Consider the following 25,132-nt stretch of genomic DNA (forward strand, 5'->3'; position numbering starts at 1 on the left):
ACCCTAGTGCTAGAAGAAGGAGCCACTGACTCTAAAAGTTTACATACATAATAGCTTTTATATATGTGTTCTCCTGCTGCCACTTGGTGATGTTTTTCATCAATGCAATTAAATTATATTTTCAAAAACCGATTATTTTTGTTGATATAGCAGAATACGTTTCTTTGTTCCAGTGGCACTGGAAGCAAACCTGCAGACTACCCACAGAAGCCTCTGTACAACCGCAATTATTTCGGTCAGCCACCAGGCACCAGTAAATTGACACATGAGGCCAGATATCCTGGCTACCAACAGGGCTACCCAGGATATCGAAACTATCCAGCTGGATACCCCAGATCTCCTGGGGATTATGGACGTCATGGAGGCTACCCATCATCGTCAGGTGGTAGCACTTACGATGGTCACCAACAAGTGTACACTGGCTCTCCAGGCTTTGTCCATTATCCGAGCAACAGATACTCTGGTGGCAGCTCACAGTGGGGTCCTCTGGGATACACACCCAGCTACAGTATGATACCAGGCCTCGACGGTATCTACAGTGCCAAGGGCAGCCGTTTCTTGACAAGCTACCATTCCAGCCAGTTTGGACTCTCAAAGAATTTTTTTAGGCCAAGCTTCCCAACTGTCATCTCCTTGTCAATACCACAGTGAGTACAGCTTAGGCCATAATTGTATTTTCATTAGAATTTTTCATCCAGGAAAAACCCAGAAATTTTTTTGGATTCTGAGTATTTTTCATTGTTTTAGTTTTCAGATAAATTTTTATAGTTTTGACTGGTAAGAACTGGTACTTTAACAAAGAATTTTACGTTAGTCCGCTGCTGTAGAATAATACTGCAGCAATAAAACATAAACGAGAGAATAACACCATAATAAAAATGTAGTTGCGAAAAAATGTGCCATTTGAAAAACAAAACACTGTGCAAACACAGACGAACCTGTCGAAGGCTGTAGGATGGAGACTATGCAATACTTTGTAACAACAAAACTGCTTTTGATGAGTATGATGTCACAACTGTTTACATTTCTAACAGTTCGCAGGAAACTACTGTAAATGGTGGTTTCAGAAATGTTATTTTCAAAGTAAATTTCCTTTTACACAAGATGAATTAAGTTATATGTGACAATCATGCAGCATTTGACTCTCATTAAAAACTTAACACTTTGAGGACCAGCCACTTAGAAAAATTTTGGGGCGAGAAAACCAGCCATTTATGCCATTATTTAAAATTTTTACTGGTTCATTTGTGCTTGATATATTATAAAGGGTTATACACACTAAAATATTGTACGTGCAAGCTTAGCATTTCTTGTCACTGTGCTGTATGTATATTAATTTAAACCATTACCTTTTTCTAATTGTGTGATTGGGCTACTAAGTCATGTTGTTATTGGCTGACTCATCACATTTGTGTCCTATATTCTGCTGTCATTGACTGCAAGATCATGTGACTTGAGCAGTGACTGGCTGACAAAAGAGCAGTGTAGTTTTGATTTCAGTGCTCCAGAAGTAACCATGTGTGGAATTAATATTTATGCCTCCATAATACAAAAATATACAATATACATGTTGCCGCACACCAAAGCTATTCCAAAAGGTTTTTTTTTTTTTTTTTTTTTTTTTTTTTTTTTTTTTTTTTTTTTTTTTTTTTTTTTTTTTCCCCTCCCTAAAGCTGAGAAGTTCTACACTGGTGTATGAAACCTTTACCTTTCAGAGGATTGATAAATTTGGGTATAGAATGTTTTCACGTGGGACAAAGTGTATTTTTAAGTGGGAAATCTGGGAGTTTTTTTTCTTGTCTGTGTACAATGTTAAAAGAACCCACACTGGTCACTCTATAGATGTTGGACTGGTACCACCTGATCATTTGATCCTCTATCTCTGACAAAAGTCATGTCAGTGACATGAACATATTTCAGTTGTTTGTGTGGAATCAGTATAGCAAGTTCGATCAACATGGATACTTGACAGAATGGCAGAAAGGAGCCGTCATGTTTGAAAGTGCTCATGACCACACGTTGAATGTAGTTATCTGATTTGTCAGTGTACTAATGTGGGCTATCCTACATATCTACGAGGAACAATGTACCTCTTGCAGCCATATATTATCTTGGTGCATAAGTTTGTAGCATTCTGGTTTTGTGTGTTGGTATTCTTGTTGTTATGGGTTTATTTATCAATTGTCATTTTTTATTTGTAGTTAACAGGGTATATATGACCCAGGACAACCGGGAAATCTGGGAAAAACCCGGGAATTTTTCGGAATTCCGGGAATTTTTCACTGTCTTAGCTTTCAGTTAAATTTTTGTAGTTGTGCCTGGTAAAAATTGGTTCTCCTGCTACTGGAGAATGATACAGCAGAATAAAATATAAACGAGAGCGAAAAAAAATAAAACTTTAGTGGCAAAGGAAATGCACAATTTACAACAACAAAACACCGAGCACGCACAAGCGTCTGCAAATAGCAAAAATATGTCAAAGGCCATAGGGTAAAGACTATGTAATTCTTTGTAGCAATAAACTGCATGCTACATGATGTCACAACTGTTCAGATTAGGTTCATTAGTAGCTGCAGGCAGCCACATGCCAACGAGAAAAATCTTTCTCACGCGCCCTAGCTGCCAGATTCGCGCATGCGGAGAATTGTCTGAGTTGTAGTGGGGAGGGCGTTAGTCTCCACACGACCCATGTTTGCGTTAAGTGATTTTGCTGCTTCTCTTCATTTACAGCTCCCACATCAAATGAAAACAAAAAGGGTTTCTGTGGCTGGGAGCTATCAAGTGAATTAAAATACACTTACATAATTACGGAGGGCAAAAATATATTATTAGTTTCAGTTTACTGATTTTATTTTATTTCCAAGTTATTAGCAGTCAAGCATTAATCACCTTGCAGAACAATGAAGTTATTTTTGCAAGTGTGCTAAAGAAATTTGGCTTCATTAATCTTTCTGCTGAGGCGATCATTTTATTTGAAACGAAGTGTTTCATTCCACAGTATTGGCCAGTTCCAACTACTCGCTGAACTTCAAGTGCATGTTATCATCTTCTGTCATGTATGGCATTATGCCATAAGAAAGAACCAAAAATGAGATCATAGAGTTCTGGTACTCCAAGAAAACTTAAATCCCAAAAACAGCACTGAAAACCTTAATATCAGATGGGACATACTTCATTGTGAATCTGGAAAAAAACCAATGTGCACTTCAAGGCAAATGATGCATTTTATTATGGTTTACGAAATTCTGATGCTCTTGGGAGTATCCTCTGATGGTGTAATGTAAGCTCTCTTAGTGCTTTATACATATGAATATGAGGGTTTCCTACATCACTGCAGCTGCGTACGTGCAATAATGCCTGTTTTCTGGCACTCTCTGGCAACTAATAAATCGAACCTATTTCTAACAGTATTGCGAACGGTGGTTCGAAAAGTGCTACTTTCAAAGTAAATTTCTTTTTACGCAACATGAATTATGTTGCGTGTGAGAAAGTGCGATGAATCTCTAAATCACAGAGCATTTAAAACTGAACACTTACAAGAATTTCGAGCCCAGAAGACCAGACATTTATGTCATAATTTTAAATTTAATGGCACATTTGTGTGATGTATCTTAAAGTGTAACATGCGCAAAAAAGATCAACATTATATGTCGAAGCTTATCTTCTTTTCCAGCTTATTAATCTTAAGAGACCAATACTATAGGTGAATGGTATGTGTATTAATTTAAACCATTAACTTATCTTATTTGTGTGTTCGCGCTGCCTAAGAGTGATCTTGCTATTGGCTCACTACATCACGTGTCCTATGCTGCCATCAGCTGGCGAGATCACATGACATGAGCTATGACTGTCTTACAAAAGTGCATCGCAATCTCGGTTTCAATGTTTTGGAAAGTAACATGCGGTGTTTGGTGGAATTCAAATTTATACCTTCGTAATACGAAAATATGCAGCGTACATGTTGCTGCACATCAAAGGTCTTTCAAAACGAGTTTTTCCCCCCAGAGTTAAGTTTTCTAAAGTGCCGGGAAATTCTACTCTGGTATATAAAACCATAAACATTCAAAGGATTGATGAGGAAGAGTATACTGTCACTTAACACAGAAAAGCCGTATTTTCACCCGGGAAAAAGTGTATTTTTAACTGGGAAATCCGGGAATTTTTTTTTCCTTGTCCACGTATACACCCTGTGTCAACAACTGGGACATATTGCAGACACAGTTAGAGAATTGGAGGGAGTGGAATAACTAGTGGGCCAAGGTATGAGGACTGCAGCCTTGGCAGCAGTGTAAGCGGCCTCGTTTCCTGTCAGACTGACATGATCAGGAATCCACATAAACACCACAGAGGCTCTATAAAGAGTGAGCAAGTGACAGCATTTCTCCACCTGTAGCGTTAAGGGATGGACTGTGTGCAGTTCACTGAGGCTCTGAAGTGAGAGAGTCGGAGCAGATGATGCAATTGAAAAGCCTGTGTCGTCGGATGTACTGTATGGCCCGTTACTCGGCGAAGAGCTATGCTGTAAATACTGACCAGTACTCCAGAAGCCGATACCAAAATCATCGGCGGTAATGATGAAGGCGCACCTGACACCACAGTCAGTCCAAGAGCCATCAGTGTACACAACTTACTATTGCAAATTTCCGTGTGAAGGTCATGAAACTTACGGCGATAGTGAGGCTGGAGTAGTATCTTTAGGAAGTGAATGAAGGCCAAGGTGAACACAAGCCTCTGCACGAAGCCAAGGTGGTGAAGGACTCACATCCATCGGAAAAGTGACAGGCAGTATGAAGTTAAATTGCTGGAACAAGAGCTGAAAGCAAACTCAAGGATGCTTACCTGGGCTGTTATAAATGGTACCAATGACCAAACAGATAACGTGATATTAGATAGTATAGAGATTGTGTAAGGGGGGAGGGTGTGCAGATGCATAAATGAAACATCCATAGTCTAGTTTCGAAGGAACAAGGGACTGATACAAACGGAGGACGATGATCTGATCTGCTCTCCAGGAAGTATCGCTGAGGACATGTTAGGACACTGAGGGACTCTGTATAGTGGGTGACCAGGTAAGACACATGGGCAACAAACAGAACAGCAACAGGCCCAAGATTTAAAGATCATGAAAGAATCCAATTGCGCCACCAGAAATTAATACAAATGATTTTGTCAGTGGAAAAGCAAAAGCCATTTTTGATGCTCCATGAGTAAAGACAGTTGAGACATCACTGAAGATGCTGCTTAAGGCGACAAGCCTGTGGAGAATTGCATGATATGGAAAAATCATCAACAAAAAGGGAGTTGGAGACGCCCAGAGGGGAACAGTCCATGATAGGGTTAATGGAGATAGCAAACAGGACGACTCCCATGATGGAATCCTGAGGCACACTGTTTTTTTAGATAAAGGTGTCCGACAAGGCAGAACCTCTCACACACCTTGAAATTTTGGTCTTTTAAGAATTCCTGAAGGAAACAGGGCATGCGGCCATGGAAGCCCCACGTTTAGAGAGGATGGAGAATACCAGTCATCCAGCAAATATTCTAGGCTTTTTTTAAATCGAAAAACATGGCGTCAGTCTGGTATTTCCACATAAAACCATTCATGACATGCATTGACAGAGTGACAAGATGATCAACTGCATCATGGCACAAAAATCTGTACTGTGCAGTGGTTAGAGAATTGTGAGGCTCAAGCAACCGTACCAGCTGGGCATGAATCATACATTCTATCACCTTGCAAACACAGCTGGTGAGAGAAATGGACAATAATAGAGGAAGGTGTTTGTCCTTGCCGGGCTTAGGTATGGGTGTGACAGTGCCTTCACTCCTGCATCTGGGAATCATGCCCTCTGCCCAAATGTGATTGCACGTATGAAGGAGATGCTTACGTGCAAGGGAAAGGTTCTGCAGTGTGAACATCATCCAGCCCTGGAGCGGAAAATTGGGATGAAGTGGGAGCACAATCTGGCTCCCTCACAATTGTTGTTGTTGTTGTTGTTGTTGTGGTCTTCAGTCCTGAGACTGGTTTGATGCAGCTCTCCATGCTACTCCATCCTGTGCAAGCTTCTTCATCTCCCAGTACCTACTGCAGCCTACATCCTTCTGACTCTGCTTAGTGTACTCATCTCTTGGTCTCTCTCTACGATTTTTACCCTCCACACTGCCCTCCAGTGCTAAATTTGTGATCCCCTGATGCCTCAGAATATGTCCTACCAACTGGTCCCTTCTCCTTGTCAAGTTGTGCCACAAACTCCTCTTCTCCCCGTTTCTATTCAAAACCTCCTCGTTAGTTATGTGATCTACCCATCTAATCTTCAGCATTCTTCCATAGCACGACAATTCAAAAGCTTCTATTCTCTTCGTGTCCAAACGATTTATCGTCCATGTTTCACTTCCATACATGGCTACACTCCATACAAATACTTTCAGAAACGACTTCCTGACACTTAAATCTATACCCGATGTTAATAAATTTCTCTTCTTCAGAAACGCTTTCCTTGCCATTGCCAGTCTACATTTTATATCCTCTCTACTTGGACCATCATCAGTTATTTTGTCCCCAAACAGCAAAACTCCTTTACTACTTTAAGTGTCTCATTTCCTAATCTAATTCCCTCAGCAACACCCGACTTAAATCGACTACATTCCATTATCCTCATTTTGCTTTTGTTGATGTTCTTCTTATGTCCTCCTTTCAAGACACTGTACATTCCGTTCAACTGCTCTTCCAAGTCCTTTACCGTCTCTGACAGAATTACAATGTCATCGGCGAAGCTCAAAGTTTTTATTTCTTCTCCATGGATTTTAATACCTACTCTGAACTTTTCTTTTGTTTCTTTTACTGCTTGCTCAATATACAGATTGAATAACATCGGGGAGAGGCTACAACCCTGTCTCACTCCCTTCACAACCACTGCTTTCCTTTCGTGCCCCTCGACTCTCATAACTGCCAATTGGTTTCTGTAAAAATTGTAAATAGCCTTTTGCTCCCTGTATTTTACCCCTGCCAGCTTTAGAATTTGAAAGAGAGTATTCCAGTCAACATTGTCAAAAGCTTTCTCTAAGTCTGCAAATGCTAGAAACGTAGGTTTGCCTTTCCTTAATCTTTCTTCCAAGGTAAGCCGTAAGGTCAGTATTGCCTCACGTGTTCCAACATTTCTATGGAATCCAAACTGGTCTTCCCAGAGGTCGGCTTCTACCAGTTTTTCCATTCGTCTGTAAAGAATTCACGTTAGCATTTTTCAGCTGAGACTTATTAAACTGATAGTTCGGTAATTTTCACATCCATCAACATCTGCTTTCTTTGGGATTGGAATTATTATATTCTTCTTGCAGTCTGAGGGTGTTTCGCCTGTCTCATACATCTTGCTCACCAGATGGTAGAGTTTTGTCAGGGCTGGCTCTCCCAAGGCCGTCAGTAGTTCTAATGGTTGTCTACTCCCGGGGCCTCTCTTCAGGAACCACACGTTTGTCTTGCCTCTCGACCTACGGTACGGCCATCTGTATCTTGGAGGCACACAAGCCTCCCCACCAATGGCAAGGTTCATGGTTCAGGGGGGGTACACAGTACAGACGCCATTGTAGTACTCTCAATTCTGAGAAGAGAAGGGTACTGTGCGAGCCTCCTCCACTCGTTTCTGATGGAGGAAGGTAGGGTGATAGTGGATGGAGCTCGAAATCTCTGCAAAATAGCTGCCCAAGGTGTTGGAGATAGCAGTAGTTTCCATGATGACATGATCTGCCACTGTCAGGCAGGAAACTAGGGAATAGACCTTGGTCCCAGACAGCAGTTGATGGTTGGCCCACACTACACAAGAGGGAGTGGAACTGTTAAAAGAACTAGTAAAAACCAGCAAGCTTTCCTGCTATCCTGAAGAATGCAATGCCACTGTGCACACAACTGTATGTAATGAATCTATATCTACATCGATACTGAAGTGCCTGGCAGAGGGTTCATCGAGCTACCTTCCCAATTCTCTATTATTCCAATCTCCACGCAGAAAGAACCAACACCTGTATCTTTCTGTACAAGCTCTGGTTTCCCTTATTTGATCATGGTGATCATTTCTCTGTATGTAGGCTGGCGTCAACAAAATATTTTCGCATTTGGAGGAGAAAGTTGGTAACTGGAATTACATGTGAAGATTGCTCCACAGCGAGAAATGCCTTTGTTTTAATGATGTCCAACCCATTTCCTGTATCATTTCAGTGACACTCTCTCCCCTATATCATGGTAAAACAAAATGTGCTGCCCTTATTTGAACTTTTTTGATGTACTCTGTCAATCCTATCTGGAAGGATCCCACATCACACAGCAGCATTCTAAAAGAGGACAGACAAGCATAGTGTAGGCAGTCTCCTTAGTAGATCAGTTACATTGTCTAAGCATCCTGTCAATAAAATGCAGTCTTTGGTTAGTATTCCCCCACAACATTTTCTATGTGTCCATTCTCATTTAAGTTATTCGTAATTGTAATTCCTTGGTATTAAGTTGAATTTACGGCCTTTAGATTTTACAGATTTATCATGTAACCAAAGTTTAATGGATTCCTTTTAGCATTCATCTGGATGACCTCATACTTTTTGTTATTTAGGGTCAATTGCCAAATTCCGCACCAGACAGACATCTTTTATTAATTGTTTTGATCTTCTGATGATCTTACTAGTCAATAAACAGCAGCGTCGTCACCAAACAACCTAAGACGGCTGCTCAGATTGTCTCCCACATCGTTTATATACATAAGGAACAGCAAAGGGCCTATAGCACTATGTTGGGGAATGCCAGAAAGCACTTCTATTTTACTCGATGACTTTCCTTCAATTACTATGAACTGTGACCTCTCTGACAGGAAATCATGAATCCAGTCACATACCTGAGACGATATTACACAATGACGCAATTTCACTACAAGTTTCTTGTGTGGTACAGTGTCAAAAGCGTTCTAGAAATCCAGAAATATGGAATCAGTTTGAAATCCCGTGTCAGTAATTTGTGATTCATGTGGCTATGAATTTTCATTTTCCTCCTCCAAAAAAACTGACAGTGGTACCTATGAAAGCAATTTTAGTTTAGTATATGCTCTGAGAGGCCTTGGATAGGGCAGGGAAGGAGGTATTTATTGTGTGGTTTTCTGAACATGCCTCCACCTCGTACAAGGTTTGAAAAAATAAGTAAAGACATATCTGATGCTGTATGCAATACCACCAAAAAGGAGAAAGCAGTGGAGGAATTGCTGGAAATAAACCAAAAAGAAATATATCATGGGGTAGACGTTCATGATAGTGAATCTCCTACAAACGTTACTGACCTGTGTGTTTGTGTGTGTGTGTGTGTGTGTGTGTGTGGATGGGACCTGGATGAAAAGGGGTCTCACATATTTGTATGGGGTTGCATCTGTTACTGGTATTGACTCAGGTAAAGTTTTAGATGTAGAAATTATGTCTAAATACTGCCACCAGTGTGCAAAAAGGAAAATGTCCAACAACGAAGTCAGTGAGAAACCATGGCAATAAAAGCATGCAGTAGCCTGCTCTAAAAATTATAGTGGCTGAAGTGGGGGCATGGAGGCTGCTGCAGTTGTGAGGATGTTCTCCAGATCTGAGTAGCAGTATGGTGTTAGATATACTAAATGCTTTGGTGGTGGAGACTCCTCTTTGTTCAAAGCTGTGACAGATAAAAATCTATACAGTACAACAATATAAAAGTTGGAACGTGTTGACCACATCCAAAAGAGGCTTCATGGAAAGCTTCATCACTTGCTGAATGAGAAGGAAGGTGAAGTACTTGAGGATGGAAAACCACTAGGAGGAAAAGGTAGGCTTAATGTGAAAGAAACTGATTCTCATCAGTTATTTTATGGGAGAACTACCAGAAAAAACACACATAATTTAGAGGCAATGACCAAACACCAATGCAAAATATGTGTTCAAAAGATGATTGGTGTAAGTTCAACAACAGAAAAGAGACGTATTCACATAAACACTCATTACCAGAACCTATCATGAATGCAATTAAGCCCATATTCAGGTTTCTTGCAAACCATAATTTATAGAAGAATTGTCTTATGGAAAGACACAAAATGCAAATAAAAGCCTCAATAATTTAATTTGGATTAGATGATCTGAACAAACATTCTGTGGACTTGAAGTACTCAAAATAGGTGTCTATGATGCAGTTTTACGGTATCAGTGTGGAGGATTTTAAAATTGAGGTAATCTTCTTACTTGTAGAAGTATGAGAAGAAAATCTTTGAACCTCATTTTCTCTGTTTTAAATTTCTCAAAAAGGATGTGTGCCAATGCCATAAAAGTTTCAGGAACTGTTTGCAACATGTTGCTGTCTCCCTATGATATCCTGCAATTACATTCTGATTTTTATATGATTGTATGTAGAAAAAAAGGTTAATTTTGGATGTACAAAATTAAAAACTCTGTTAATGATACAATTTGTACCATAAATTAAAAACTATAGTTCAGTGGTCTTATAACCTTCTCAGGACATTACAATAAAATCTTCAGATTAATTGCATGATTAGAATTTGAGTTATGGTTTCCTACAAAAAATACAATAAAAAATTAAAAATTCAAATTTCCGGCAAAATATTAATCCTGCATTAAAAAAAAATGGCTCTTGTGCTTCACATGTGCAAAATTTAATTTGTACATTAATAAATATGGGTGTATAAATAAATGTTTACATTTCCTGTGATATTCGCCCCCCCCCCCCCCTCCCCTTAAAAATTTTCTGTAGTTAAACATATTGTGTGCTGTGGTTAAGTCACATGTAATTACATAGTGTATACAATACACTATGTACAGTGTATACTATACTATACTACACTATATTAAAGTATAGCTTATTAATTAACTTTTAGAAACTATCCTGGTGTAATTTGGTACACTGCCATGCTTGAAACGTATACTATAATGTATAGACATTAGTTTATTTTATTATTATATATGTACTACTACATCCTGTATGATGATCATTGTAAAATGACCTATGGTGAATACAATTCTTGATATTTGATTCTTGTGTTTCACAAAAACGATGTTTTCTAAATCCGTGTTGAATGTGTGTCAGCAGACTGTTTATTTGAGGTAATTCATAATCTTCAAACACAATATATGTTCCAAAATCCTGCTGCATATCGTCATTAATAGTGTGGGCCTGTAATTTAGTGGATTACTCCTACTAACTTTATTGAATATTGGTGTGACCTATGCAACTTTCCAGTCTTTGGGTATGGATCTTTCGTCGAGCAAACAATTGTATATGATTGTTGAGTATGGAGCTATTGCATCAGCATACTCTGAAAGGAACCTAATTGGAATACAGTCTGGACCAGAAGACTTGTTTTTATTAAGTGATTTAATTTGCTTCACAACGCCGAGGATATCTATTTCTATGTTACTCATGTTGACAGCTGTTCTTGATTCGAATTCTGGAGTATTTATTTCGTCTTCTTTTGTGAAGGCGTTTTGGAAGACTGCGTTTAGTAACTCTGGAAGACTGCGTTTAGTATTGCTGCTATCATACTTCACATATGACCAAATCTCTTTGGATTTTCTGCCAGGTTTCGAGACAAAGTTTAATTGTGGAAACTATTACAAGCATCTCACAATGAAGTCCGTGAGTCCATGCAAAATTCTGAGCTTCTTTGAAAGATCACCAGTCTTGGAGATTTTGTGTCTGTTTGAATTTGGAATGTTTTTTTTCTTTTTATTTTTTTTTTTATCCCCCCCCCCCCCCCCCCCCTCCCCCCGTTGTATCTGCAACAGTGTTCTTACCTGTTTGGTGTACCAAGGAGAATCAGCTTCATCATTTGTTAATTTATTTGGAATAAATCTGTCAGTTGCCAGTGATACTATTTCTTTGTATTCAAGCCACATCTGGTCTACACTTATATTATTAATTTGTAAGGAGCAGAGATTGTCTCTTGGGAAGGAATCAAGTGAATTTTTATCTGCTTTTTTGAATATGTATATTTTTCATTTATTTTTGTAGGATTTGGTGGTTGCAGTATTTAATCTCACCATGACAACCCTGTGATTACTAAGCACTGTATCCATTATGATGCTTTTTATTATGCAGTTGGTCATCATAGGATGACAGCTAAAAACATGTAGAGCATGTCTTCGCATGTGAATTGTCACAGCACACCTGAGTTCACCAAGGCATAGGGACACGTCACGGCAAAGAGGAAGTGTGAGGAATGGAATGTTCTGCAGCAGTAAGGCTAACGTTTGTAAGCTTAACTATTTGTACCTGGGATTCACAGTCATGTAGAACTTTATAAAAGACATCATATTTATGCCAGTGACTATAACACTTTCTTTATTTCACAATTGCGGTTTTGTCCTTGCACCATTATCAAGTGCAGATTTTTGTGGCTTTAAGCCAAGTCAACTTAAAATGAGCTGATGCATTTATATGTCATTGTCATTACTATTACTATTAAATACATTCCTGACACTGTGCTCACAATATGTAACAGTGTCACGAGTGTATTTAATAGTAATGACAACGGTGATTGAGAAGGTCAGCCAAGAGGGCAGCTCTGGGAGAACCCCAAAGGGAATGGTGTGCATTAGTCATGAAGCAGCAGAAAGGTGTGAGGGAGTTGCCCAAAAATATGAAGGGAGATGGGTTGACCATGAACATCATCCCAGATGAGTAGCACAACTCCCCTAAGAGATGGAATGCCATCCTCTGGGGAAAGATCAAAGTGGACTGCGAAGAAATGCGAGAGCTCAAAGCAGACCAGGAAGAAATGCAAGAGCTCAAAGCAGTCATCAGGAAGCAATTTTATTTCCTGGAGGCAGAGAACAAGCAGACGCCACAATTGTAAGACCAACCATAAGTCCTCTTTGTGGGACTGAAGGCCGTGAATGTCCCATCGGAGGAGAGTCCTAACGAGGAAAGGGAAGAAGGGAAAAAATGAAGGGGTGTCACCTCGACAGCAGCGGAGTGCCAGACTTTGAAGACTTACTGCTACAGGGTGAAGTGGCTGGAGGATACTGCTTCATGAGATCTGCAAAGGCATCAGTATTCTTTATCAATTTACGATGTTCATAATAAAAAAACAGTTGGTGGTGTGCACCAGCAACATGGAGGTCGGACAGGCGAGGGTGTCATATGGTGACACCGTTGAAGAGGATCTCTGAGTCAGGGAAGAAGATCATTTACCTTTGACTTCTTGGAGCCTTTCTGATTGGCAGAGGAAGACTCAGATGTTTGTTGGTTGGAGGGACATATGAAGTCTTTTTTGTGTAGTTCTCCTGTCCTTTCTGGCCTGTCCGTTGTGTAACAGGTGACTTCACCCATGAGGCAAAAGTTTGGTGGCTTGTTGTACAGCCAGAGGAGGCGGGGACTCTATCATGACACTGGGCAATTTCAGAATCACAGTGCTGAATTTGAGGTCGCATTGTCTTCATGGCCATGTCCTTAGGGGAGTGAGATGTAGCAAGAACAATACTGTAAGTGTCAGATGGTAGAAGGCAGGGTTTCTAACTAGTTGACAGCTTGCGAGCAACCGGTTAAGGCACTTTTTCCTTCACCCAGATCACCTGTACAGCCCACTCATCGAGATACAAGGGTCGTCCACAAAGTAAGTTCTGTTTGGTTATATAAAACAAATGTGTACAGATACAGAAAAAATATTTATTGTCCAAAAATCTACAAATTTTAAACTACTTTTCTACATAGTTTCCGAAATTTTGTTGGCACTTGTCATAGCATAGCACAAGTTTCTTTATGCCTTCTTCATAGAAGGTTGCCGCCTGTGTATTCAACCATGTGGTAACATGTTCTTTCAACTCATCATTATCGTTGAAGTGTTGACCACAAAGGACAGATTTTAGGTGTAAGAAGAGATGAAAGTTGCTAGGAGTGCTGTGCTTAATCTTCTCTTCAATTGTATGAACCAGTTCATCAGTAACCGCAGACAGATGTCCACTTCATTCTTCATCGTACACTTGATCACATCCTTCATTGAACAGTCTGACCCATCTTCTAACCATTGAATCACTCAAAGCATTTTGCCCATAAACCTCGCAGATTTGCCGATGAATTTCCTTTGGTTTAACTTTCTTTCCATTAAGAAAATGAATCACAGATCTGATTTCACACGCGGCAGCATTTTCAAGTACAGCTGACATTATAAAGAAGCACTACAAAGCACATGTCGGCAGCAGTGATCTGAAAATGGCATACGTGTCTTCTCCTCGATTCAAAGTAACTGCCGCGCATGCTCGGAAATGCAGTCGTAGCGCTGCCGCGGATAGGAATAGAAACGGAACTTACTTTATGGGCTACCCTTGTACATGGGAGAATCTCAGTAGGAGGTGGCATGGTCACCATGGCAGTTGATACAGTGGGGAGAAGGAGATGGACATTCAGTTGTGGTTGTAACAATCACACTGGTAGCAGCACATTAGGTTTTAAATGTATGGTTGGACTGTGGTAAATTCGTGGCCTGCTTTGATCTTTGACAGAAGCACCACTCTATCAAAGGTGAGAAGAAGAGTGTGAATGGGCACTAAGAATACATCCACCTTTTTCATCAACCGATGGACTGCAATGACACTCTGGTCAAAGAGGTATGTTTGGATTTCTGTCTCGGTCAGACCATTGAGCAGCCTAATGTAAATAACACCACAGGAAGAATTCAGTGTGCAATGGGACTTGAATGAGCAGGATAACCTTGGAGGAGTGAAGCTGCAATTAGTTGCTGTGATTGAGAATCAGAAGTAGTCTCCAAAAACAAAGTGCCGTTTTTGTAAACAGGATTTCACAGTGCCAGCAATTGTGTGAACACCTTTCTGAGTAATAAGCCGTAGCAAAGGACTGACCGTCTTCAGTAAGTGAAACCATGAGGAACTGTGGTGCAACTTGGTCTTTGGATTGTTAGCCTCATTCCATTTGTGTTTGGTAGACACTGACTGTGAAGATGATGATTGGCTCATTGCGAGAAAATCCCTCACGATTGCCAGCATCTCTGATGGCGCTCTCGTTCCAACCCTCAGAAGTGGGTGCACCCGCCTTAGGTGATTGTTCACACCTCAGGGGATACCTCCCAAACACCTGATAGAGGGACCAGTCAGCAATTTGGGAAGGTAGCAGCTCAGGCAATCACCCCTTCCTGGGCCTGGCACGTACCAGGGGGTACGTGCGAACCCTGCGTGTCAACCCGGGACTGGGAATGACGGGTTACCTGGTCACCTGATATGTGTCAGACGTGTGGGCAGGCCTCCAGGAGAGCACATGGAGGAAGAAGGAAAAGAGGAACCTAAAATGCTGAAGGATACGAGAAGGGGAACGAACAAAGAAAAAGGGAATGAAAAACGCTGGAGAAACTGTTCAGATATTTGCTACTAAGTATGCAGAACACATTTCCAAAAATATCCCAGACACGTTCCCCAAGGGAGGGGAAAAGAATAGCAAGAGGATAGACATGCAGCATGGAAGGGGAAAGCTGCTGCAAAGGCTGGGGCCCCACGGTAGCCAAGCATCAACCCGCCAAAGAGCGGCAAGCTCTCTGACGGGATGGTTTACTTTTTGCAGCCATTTATCATGGCGTAACGACAGTGGTCATAAAAGATGCTGACTGACAGGGACAGGATATGAGTGTCATGCCTTGTCAGTGACAATTGCTTCTGTCAGACAATGTAGCTTCATCTCAACCAGTTACTGAGCAGAAACTTTGAATGGAACTGCATGCATTGGATATCTGGAGTTGGGTAACTCACAAACGCCACTGCTCATAATTACGATAAAGCAAAAAATCTTCAATGAACCAACCAACATAGATCTTGGACAGTAACTGTCTACAGGCCTGTAATGTGGTCATAAATGTCACTGAGTTACATTTTTGTTTCTTCTCTGCTGATGAAAGGCATCCAATGTACTGATGGCTCGCTGTGGCATTTAACGGACGTTGTGTCAAAGGAATAATTCAGGCTGGAGATGGTTCTGTGATTTGCAAGGGGTGATGTTCAGAACATACCTCTGGTCTACATAGTTCGTAATAACTGGTGGAAAGTCATCGAGTGATTTCTGGTGTCCTTCATGGTAATGTTACAGACCCTCTTCTGTTCCTCATCTATATAAATGATCTGAGCAGGTGTCTTGGGTTGTTTGCAGATGATGCTATCGTTTATTGTCTAGCAAAGTCATCAGAAGATCAAAACAAAATGCAAAACATTTTAGAAAAGATACATGTATGGAGTGAAAAAACTGGTGATTGACCCTAAATAATAAAAAGTGAGAGGTCATCCACATGAGTGCTAAAAGGAATCCATTAAACTCTGGTTACACAATAAATCAGCCTTTAAATTCAATTAAATACCTAGGAATTATAATTACAAACAACTTAAATTGGAAATAACACGTAGGAAATATTGTAGTGAAGGCAAACAAAGACTGCTTTTTCCTGTCATAACACTTAAAAAAATGTAACAGTTTTACTGAAGAGACCACCTACACTACGCTTGTCTGTCCTCCTTTGGAGTACAGGTGCATGGTCTGGGGTCCTTACCAGATAGGACTGATGGGAATACTTCAAGAAAGTTTAAAGACGAGCACCATATTTTGTATTATTGTGAAATAAGGGAGAGAGTGTCACAGGCAATATACAGGATTTGGGTTGGACATCATTAAAGTAAAGGCATTTTTCGTTGTGATGGAATCTTCTCATGAAATTTCAGTCACCAGTTTTCTCCTCTGAATGCAAAATATTTCATGGAGCTGACCTACATAGGGAGAAATGACCATCATAATAAAATATGGGAACTCAGAGCTCACATGGAAAGACATAGTTGTTTATTTTTTCTGTGCACTGTTCAAGAGTGGAATAACAGAGAATTATTGTGAAGGTGGTTCAATGGAACACCTGCCAGGCATTTAACTGTGATTTGCAGAGTATCGATGCAGATGTAGATGTACCCATTCCTATAACTGTGAAGATGAATAAGGATGTTATTTCAACACTCTGTGTCCAGTTGTCACTTTTTCTACTACATCTTTATGATGAGTATTCTGTGGGCATTACCATCCTCAAAGATGTGTACAGGACTGCTAATATACATCCTTAATTGGATGAACACTCAGGCACCCTATCACATCTCATCTTGCATGCTAAATTATCCAATTTTAATTCCATGCAGAATGTGTGGAACTATTTTGATCAGGGGGTGAAACATAACAATCAACATTCCATTGATTAGGTAACTCTACAGTAGCTCATCGTCGACGAGTGGCTTCAACTGTATACGGCATACATGAAGTGTCTTCAGCACTCTCATCCTCACCAAATTGAGGGCATTGTCGAGGCTAGAAAATTCTTCGGGTGACTAATTCTTTGTCCAGTGTACTTACATCAGCTGTCACAATTTCTGTATCTCTAACAACACACAGTAACTTGCTACCCTAAAGTCATCACCAAAGGGGATGAGTTAGCTAACGCTGATGTGATGCTCTGTGAGTTTTGTGACATCACATCCTGCTATTTCACATTGAAGAGCCACTTCGTCATGAGAAAACAAAATAAGTTCTGCAAATATTTCAGCAATGTGCCATGTGAAACAACCAATATAAATTAAGCACTCCCCCTATAACATAAGCATAAAGCAAAATACCATGCTGTATTTAGCTTATTCAGTAGAAGGCCATATTTGTGGATTTTGTGTTTATGTTACACTTAAAGGTGTACGAGATGTGTTCAGAAAATTCCAGAACTTTGTCCACAAAATTTTTCTGCATTATATACTCTCCTCCACAATTGATACACCACTTCCAGTGCTGTTTCCACTTCCAGAAGCAGTCTTGGTGTGCCTCTTGCTGGACTGTGTGATGCGCCATCTGCAAATTTTCTTTTATCTCATCTATCATTGCAAATTGTCGTCCTTTCAATGGGGTTTTCAACAGTGGAAATAAAAAAAAGCTCCACAGGGACCAGGTCTTGAGAGTACAGAGGATGAGGCAGCACAGTGATTTCATGTTTTGTGCAAGAGTCACGCACCAACCAGGATGAATGTGCATGTGTGTTATTGTGATGCAAGAACCATGAACTGTCTCGTCACATTTCAGGTCATTTCCTTCTCACATTTTATTGCAGGCGTCGCAACACATTCCGATAGTACCATCAATTAACAGTTTCTCCCTGTGGTAGGAATTCACGATGAACTAATCCTCCAAAGTCAAAGAAAACTGTCAGTATAGCTTTGACATTTGACTTGACCTGACAAGTTTTGTTGGTTGTGGAGAACCTTTCCCGACTCATTGTGAAGACTGAATGTTGGTCTCAACATAATAACCATAGACCTACATCTCATCACCAGCTATGATTCTCTTATAGATCATCTCATTTTCATCTGCACAATCCAAGAGCTCTTCACAGAATGCGAGTTGAAGATCTTTCTCGTCTTGACTCATGATCCGTGGGATGAACTATGTTGCAACACGAGGCATTCCATGATGCTGTGTCAGGGTTCATGACATGATTGAACTGAAATGTTACAATTTTCTACAATCTCTTGGACAGTCAGTCATTGATTGGAGTGCACAATTTCATTGTCGTTCCTGACATCAGCATCGGTAGACGTTGAAGGATGTCCTGAACGAGGATCATATTTAACTTGTGTCAGGCCATTTTTAAACCATTTGAACGCATGCATCGTCATAGGCTTTCTACATCATTTGGTGTGTCTCTGTGAAGGTTTTCTTGAGTTCCACACAAAATTTAATGCAGACGTGTTGTTCCTGTAACTCTGTCATCTTGAAATTCACAAACTGCAATGCGGTGTTCTACTTAATACAGCACTGAACAATAACTAACAGACATATGACAATGAAACTTCTGGCAGTTATACATTAAAACCAGGCATGCGCAGGAATGACAACTGCATTTCGCTGCAACACACCGTTGGCACAAAATTAGGAATCTTCTGCAATTTCTTGAACAGACCTCGTATACTGTTTCTAAGCACAAGCACATTGGATGTCTAAAGAACGAATCATTATTGGTGCAATTTCTTGTAATAAAGTGATGGGAAATGTCATATTGATGGTTAAAGAATAGTTCATATGTAGTAATTTTCGTGTTATAATGTCTGTGTTACAAAAGTAAACCATTATAAGGAACAGCCCATTGAAGGTCATGAAAACATGTCTTTCTTATTAGGATCTGTTATAATTAAATGTCAGTTAATAACACATCAGTGATCAAATCCTTCAGAAGACTGTAACATAAATACTAGGTTGCTAGAAGCAATGCACCAGTGTAGTGTAGTTCTCTGAGCCGCCACATTATGGAACTGAGGATGGTTATGTAGAGATTTTTCTTTCTTTCTTGTGTTTTCTGTAACATAATGGGACTTTCCTATGAAATTAATAAAAATAATTACTGTAGTATTTGATGTTAGTGAATATAAGTGTGCCCTCTGTCAGGAGTGAGTTTGTTCGATTTGCTGATCTTCTATATGGTGATGTCCTTGCTGACTGGACATATGTCTTTCATTTACATAATATTACACATTGAAAAATACTGAAATTTTTATTTATGTTTACCACAGACAGAACATGACTAGCCTGTGGTCAGAAAGGAAATGTGTGTTTTATTTGAGCTAACATAGGAATTCTATGCTCTACCATTTTCATGAACAAACCATATGGTTTGCAAGCCAAATAAAACCAACAACTGCTGCTGGAGAAAGCTGAGAGTGCAATGTCATGTTAACCAGCTAGTGCAGTGTGCCAACAACACTATGTTGTGTGACATTGGATATCACGTTGCGTGCACGTCTGTGTCAACTGCCTCGTCCCATGCACTGACGGCTTAACTTGCTACTTACAGGGGTTGTAACAAGGATCCCCACACATTTGAAACTACAGATTCATTTCACAGAAAGTAGGAGGGTGTTAGGAGAGGTAAGGAAGTCACTTGGGGCCCAGGTGTAGAGCAACGAATTAGGTTTTGTGCTGGTGTATGCAGATTCACCTCTGTCCCTTTAAATTCTCGGTGCTTGTATTTGCTTTCCTTCACTTGTGCCTGATTGTCTCTTTCACGTTCCCTCAACTCTTGTGCTCTTTCTCCCTCAAAGAAGCGACCTACACTTCCAAACGCTACTAATAATGTTTTGTTTACAATGAATCCTTCACTCTGCAGCCAGGAGTGCACTGTTTTATAACTCCCTAGTAGATTGAAACTGTCTGTCAGTCTGGTACTCAAACCAAAGACTTCGCCTTTGTAGTGTTTTTACCAAGTGATCTATCCTGGTGTGGCTGATAGCCTGTGGTTCTGGGGTCAAGACCCTGTCACGTAGAAAGTTTTAATGTGTCAGGAAGTTTCGAAACAGAATGCATTCTGCTGTAAAGTGAAAATATTACGTTGAAAGTGAACTCTATTGTAGACTGTGGCTTAACCACCTCTCAATGGTAGATTTTCTTTCAGGAGGTGGGAGACATCCAGGAGAACTTTTGCAAAGATTGGAAAGTAGGTAATCGGTATGGGCAGAAATGGTTTATTTAATATCACTGAAACACACACTACTAATATTCAACAATAATATTGATTTTATATTTTGTTGTGAACTGGCCTTCTGGTTTCTGACCACCTATCCAATTACATTAGAAAACAATCTGCTCAGTAAATTGTGGCAGGAAAACACACAAATAAAATATATTAAAGTTTGCAAGCTTTCGAAGCCAGTGGCTTCTTCTTCTGGCAGAAGGGTTGAAGCAGAAGGAACAGGGGTGAAAGAAAAGGGCTGGTGAGATATAGGAAAAGGGGTAGAATGTGGATAAGTCACCCAGAACTTCGTGTCACCAGACGGAATGAGAAGGAAAGACTGATTGTTGGGAATGCATCGGAGAGAATTTGTAAACCTAAGAGCATAAAAGTTGAAGATAGGATAATATACAAGAAAGAGTGTACTGACAAAACATCACCCACGAGTTAAAAAGAGCAAAAAGTTAAGTGTGTTACATGTGATAGAGCTGAGAGGAGGTGATGAAAAATAGATAGGTCAGAAAATGAAAGATGTAGAGAACCAAAAGGGAGTGAAGAAAGGAATAGTTACTGTGAAGAAATGCTGAGACTGAAGAAATTAACATAAATTGAGACCAAGTGGAGAGAACCGAGGACATGTTGTAGCGCCAGTTCCCACCTACGGAGTTTTGAGAAACTGGTGTCTGGGGGAAGAATCCAGATGCCAGATGTGGTGAAATAGGCACCGAGGTCACGACTGTCATGTTGTAGAGCATTCTGTGCAACAGGATATTGTGTGGTGCCAGTGTACATCCTGTGCCTATGACTATTCATACTAACTGGTAACTTTGTGGTGGCCATGCCAATGTAAAAGACCAAACAGTGTTTACATAACAGCTGATCTGCAACATTTGTTATTTTACAAGTGGCTCTCCCTTTGACAGTGTATGTTTTGCCAGTTACAGGGCTGGTATAGGTGTTGGCAGGAGGGTGCATAGGGCAAGTCTTATAGTGGGGGTGGTCACAGGGGCAGGAGCTGTTGATAGGGAAGTGGATACAGAAGGAGTATACAGTCTGACAAGGATATTGCGGGGATTGGGAGGGTGACGAAAAGCTATTTTAGGTGTGGTGGGCAAAATTTCAGACAGAATGGATCTCATTTCATGACATGCTTTTAGGAAGTCATGGCCTTGTCAAAGCAGCTGATTAATACATTCAGGACCAGGATAATACTGAGCGACAAGTGTTGTTCTCCTAAGTTGTTTTCTGGAGGGATCAACCTTATCAGGGGTAGATGAGATGCCCTGGGAAACCAGCAAAAACTGATTATTTTTGTTGATTTAAGGTTGTTTTATCTGTGTATGTACATTTGTGTTGTCTATACTGAAAGTTGCATCTTCTGCAGGTTAGTGTTGGTGAATTCATATGTTGTTGTTGTTGTTGTTGTTGTTGTGGTCTTCAGTCCTGAGACTGGTTTGATGCAGCTCTCCATGCTACTCTATCCTGTGCAAGCTTCTTCATCTCCCAGTACTTACTGCAACCTACATCCTTCTGAATCTGCTTAGTGTATTCATCTCTTGGTCTCTTTACTACTTTAAGTGTCTCATTTCCTAATCTAATTCCCTCAGCATCACCCGATTTACTTTGACTACATTCCATTATCCTAGTTTTGCTTTTGTTGATATTCATCTTATATCCTCCTTTCAAGACACTGTCCATTCTGTTCAACTGCTCTTCCAAGTCCTTCGCTGTCTCTGACAGAATTAAGATGTCATCGGCGAACCTCAATGTTTTTACTTCTTCTCCATGAATTTTAATACCTACTCCGAATTTTTCTTTTGTTTGCTTTACTGCTTGCTCAATATACAGATTGAATAACATTGGGGAGAGGCTACAACCCTGTCTCACTCCTTTCCCAACCACTGCTTCCCTTTCATGCCCCTCGACTCTTATAACTGCCATCTGGTTTCTGTACAAATTGTAAATAGCCTTTCGCTCCCTGTATTTTACCCCTGCCACCTTCAGAATTTGAAAGAGAGTATTCCAGTTAACATTGTCAAAAGCTTTCTCTAAGTCTACAAATGCTAGAAACGTAGGTTTGCCTTTTCTTAATCTTTCTTCTAAGATATGTCGTAAGGTTAGTATTGCCTCACGTGTTCCAACATTTCTACGGAATCCAAACTGATCTTCCCCGAGGTCTGCTTCTACCAGTTTTTCCATTCGTCTGTAAAGAATTCGCGTTAGTATTTTGCAGCTGTGACTTATTAAACTGATAGTTGCGGTAGCTTTCGCATCTGTCAACACCTGCTTTCCTTGGGAATGGAACTATTATATTCTTCTTGAAGTCTGAGGGTATTTCGCCTGTCTCATACATCTTGCTCACCAGATGGTAGAGTTTTGTGATGACTGGCTCTCCCAAGGCCGTCAGTAGTTCTAATGGAATGTTGTCTACTCCCGGGGCCTTGTTTCGACTTTGGTCTTTCAGTGCTCTGTCAAACTCTTCACGCAGTATCATATCTCCCATTTCATATTCATCTACATCCTCTTCCATTTCCATAATATTGTCCTCAAGTACATCGCCTTTGTATAGACCCTCTATATACTCCTTCCACCTTTCTGCTTTCCCTTCTTTGCTTAGAACTGGGTTTCCATCTGAGCTCTTGATATTCATACAAGTCGTTCTCATATCTCCAAAGGTCTCTTTAATTTTCCTGTAGGCAGTATCTATCTTACCCCTAGTGAGATAGTCCTCTACATCCTTACATTTGTCCTCTAGCCATTCCTGCTTAGCCATTTTGCACTTCCTGTCGATCTCATTTTTGAGACGTTTGTATTCCTTTTTGGCTGCTTCATTTACTGCATTTTTATATTTTCTCCTTTCATCAATTAAATTCAATATTTCTTCTGTTACCCAAGGATTTCTATTAAGCCCTCGTCTTTTTACCTACTTGATCGTCTGCTGCCTTCACAACTTCATCCCTCAGAGCTACCCATTCTTCTCCTACTGTATTTCCTTCGCCCATTCCTGTCAATTGTTCCCTTATGCTCTCCCTGAAATTCCCTACAACCTCTGGTTCTTTCAGTTTATCCAGGTCCCATCTCCTTAAATTCCCACCTTTTTGCAGTTTCTTCAGTTTCAATCTGCAGTTCATAACCAATAGATTGTGGTCAGAATCCACATCTGCCCCTGGAAATGTCTTACAATTTAAAACCTGGTTCCTAAATCTCTGTCTTACCATTATATAATCTATCTGATACCTTTTAGTATCTCCAGGATTCTTCCAGGTATACAACCTTCTTTTATGATTCTTGAACCAGGTGTTAGCTATGATTAAGTTATGCTGTGTGCAAAATTCTACAAGGCGGCTTCCTCTTTCATTTCTTCCCCCCAATCCATATTCACGTACTATGTTTCCTTCTCTCCCTTTTCCTACTGACGAATTCCAGTCACCCATGACTATTAAATTTTCATCTCCCTTCACTACCTGAATAATTTCTTTTATCTCATCATACATTTCATCTATTTCTTCATCATCTGCAGAGCTAGTTGGCGTATAAACTTGTACTACTGTAGTAGGCATGGGCTTTGTGTCTATCATGGCCACAATAATGCTTTCACTATGCTGTTTGTAGTAGCTAACCCGCACTCCTATTTTTTTATTCATTATTAAACCTACTCCTGCATTACCCCTATTTGATTTTGTATTTATAACCCTGTATTCACCTGACCAAAAGTCTTGTTCCTCCTGCCACCGAACTTCACTAATTCCCACTATATCTAACCTTAACCTATCCATTTCCCTTTTTGAATTTTCTAACCTACCTGCCCGATTAAGGGATCTGACATTCCACGCTCCGATCCATAGAACGCCAGTTTTCTTTCTCCTGATAACGATGTCCTCTTGAGTAGTCCCCGCCCGGAGATCCGAATGGGGGACTATTTTACCTCCGGAATATTTTACCCAAGAGGACGCCATCATCATTTAATCATACAGTAAAGCTGCATGTCCTCGGGAAAAATTACGGCTGTAGTTTCCCCTTGCTTTCAGCTGTTCACAGTACCAGCACAGCAAAGCCGTTTTGGTTAATGTTACAAGGCCAGATCAGTCAGTCATCCAGACTGTTGCCCCTGCAACTACTGAAAAGGCTGCTGCCCCTCTTCAGGAACCACATGTTTGCCTGTGTATTTTACATATTTGTGAATGGGATTTTCCATATACAGTGGAACCTTGTATAGCAAGTATAATTCATTCTGGAATCTTACTTTTAGTGCAAAACTCATTAAGCAATACAGTTTATCCCACATAAATTAATGTAAAATACGATAATATGTTCCGTGCATAAAAAGTACCAAAAGTTTTATTGATGCCATTTATTCAAAGAGAATTATACATGCAGTATTATGTACTTTTATTATTCACGATACATAACTAATTCTTTTTTACTACAAAGTTATCTATAGTCACTTGTTCCTGCCAACGCTTTAACACTTTGTGAAACTGCAACTCAGCATTATTGTCAAATAAATTTGTAGCGACTGGTTTATTGGGGTTATGGTTTTCGATGTACAATGCAACCAGTTCCCATGCTTTCAATATTTCTCTTATTGTGCCAGAAGGTTGCTGCTTTGCTGTTACTGCCTCCTC

The 25,132-nt window shown here is 40.2% G+C and overlaps 1 protein-coding gene across 3 annotated transcripts in view; it reads left to right on the forward strand.

Annotated features, from left to right (window-relative positions):
• The window catches only part of LOC124551103, a 214,512-nt gene that overhangs the window by 123,681 nt on the left and 65,699 nt on the right, over nucleotides 1–25,132 (forward strand). For all 3 annotated transcript variants that reach the window (XM_047126034.1, XM_047126036.1, XM_047126035.1), the window contains exon 4: nucleotides 174–647. In XM_047126034.1, coding sequence (XP_046981990.1) covers nucleotides 174–647 — 474 coding nt within the window. The remainder of the gene's footprint in view (nucleotides 1–173; nucleotides 648–25,132) is intronic.

Source organism: Schistocerca americana, chromosome 9 (assembly GCF_021461395.2).
Source record: "Schistocerca americana isolate TAMUIC-IGC-003095 chromosome 9, iqSchAmer2.1, whole genome shotgun sequence".
Taxonomy (NCBI): domain Eukaryota; kingdom Metazoa; phylum Arthropoda; class Insecta; order Orthoptera; family Acrididae; genus Schistocerca; species Schistocerca americana.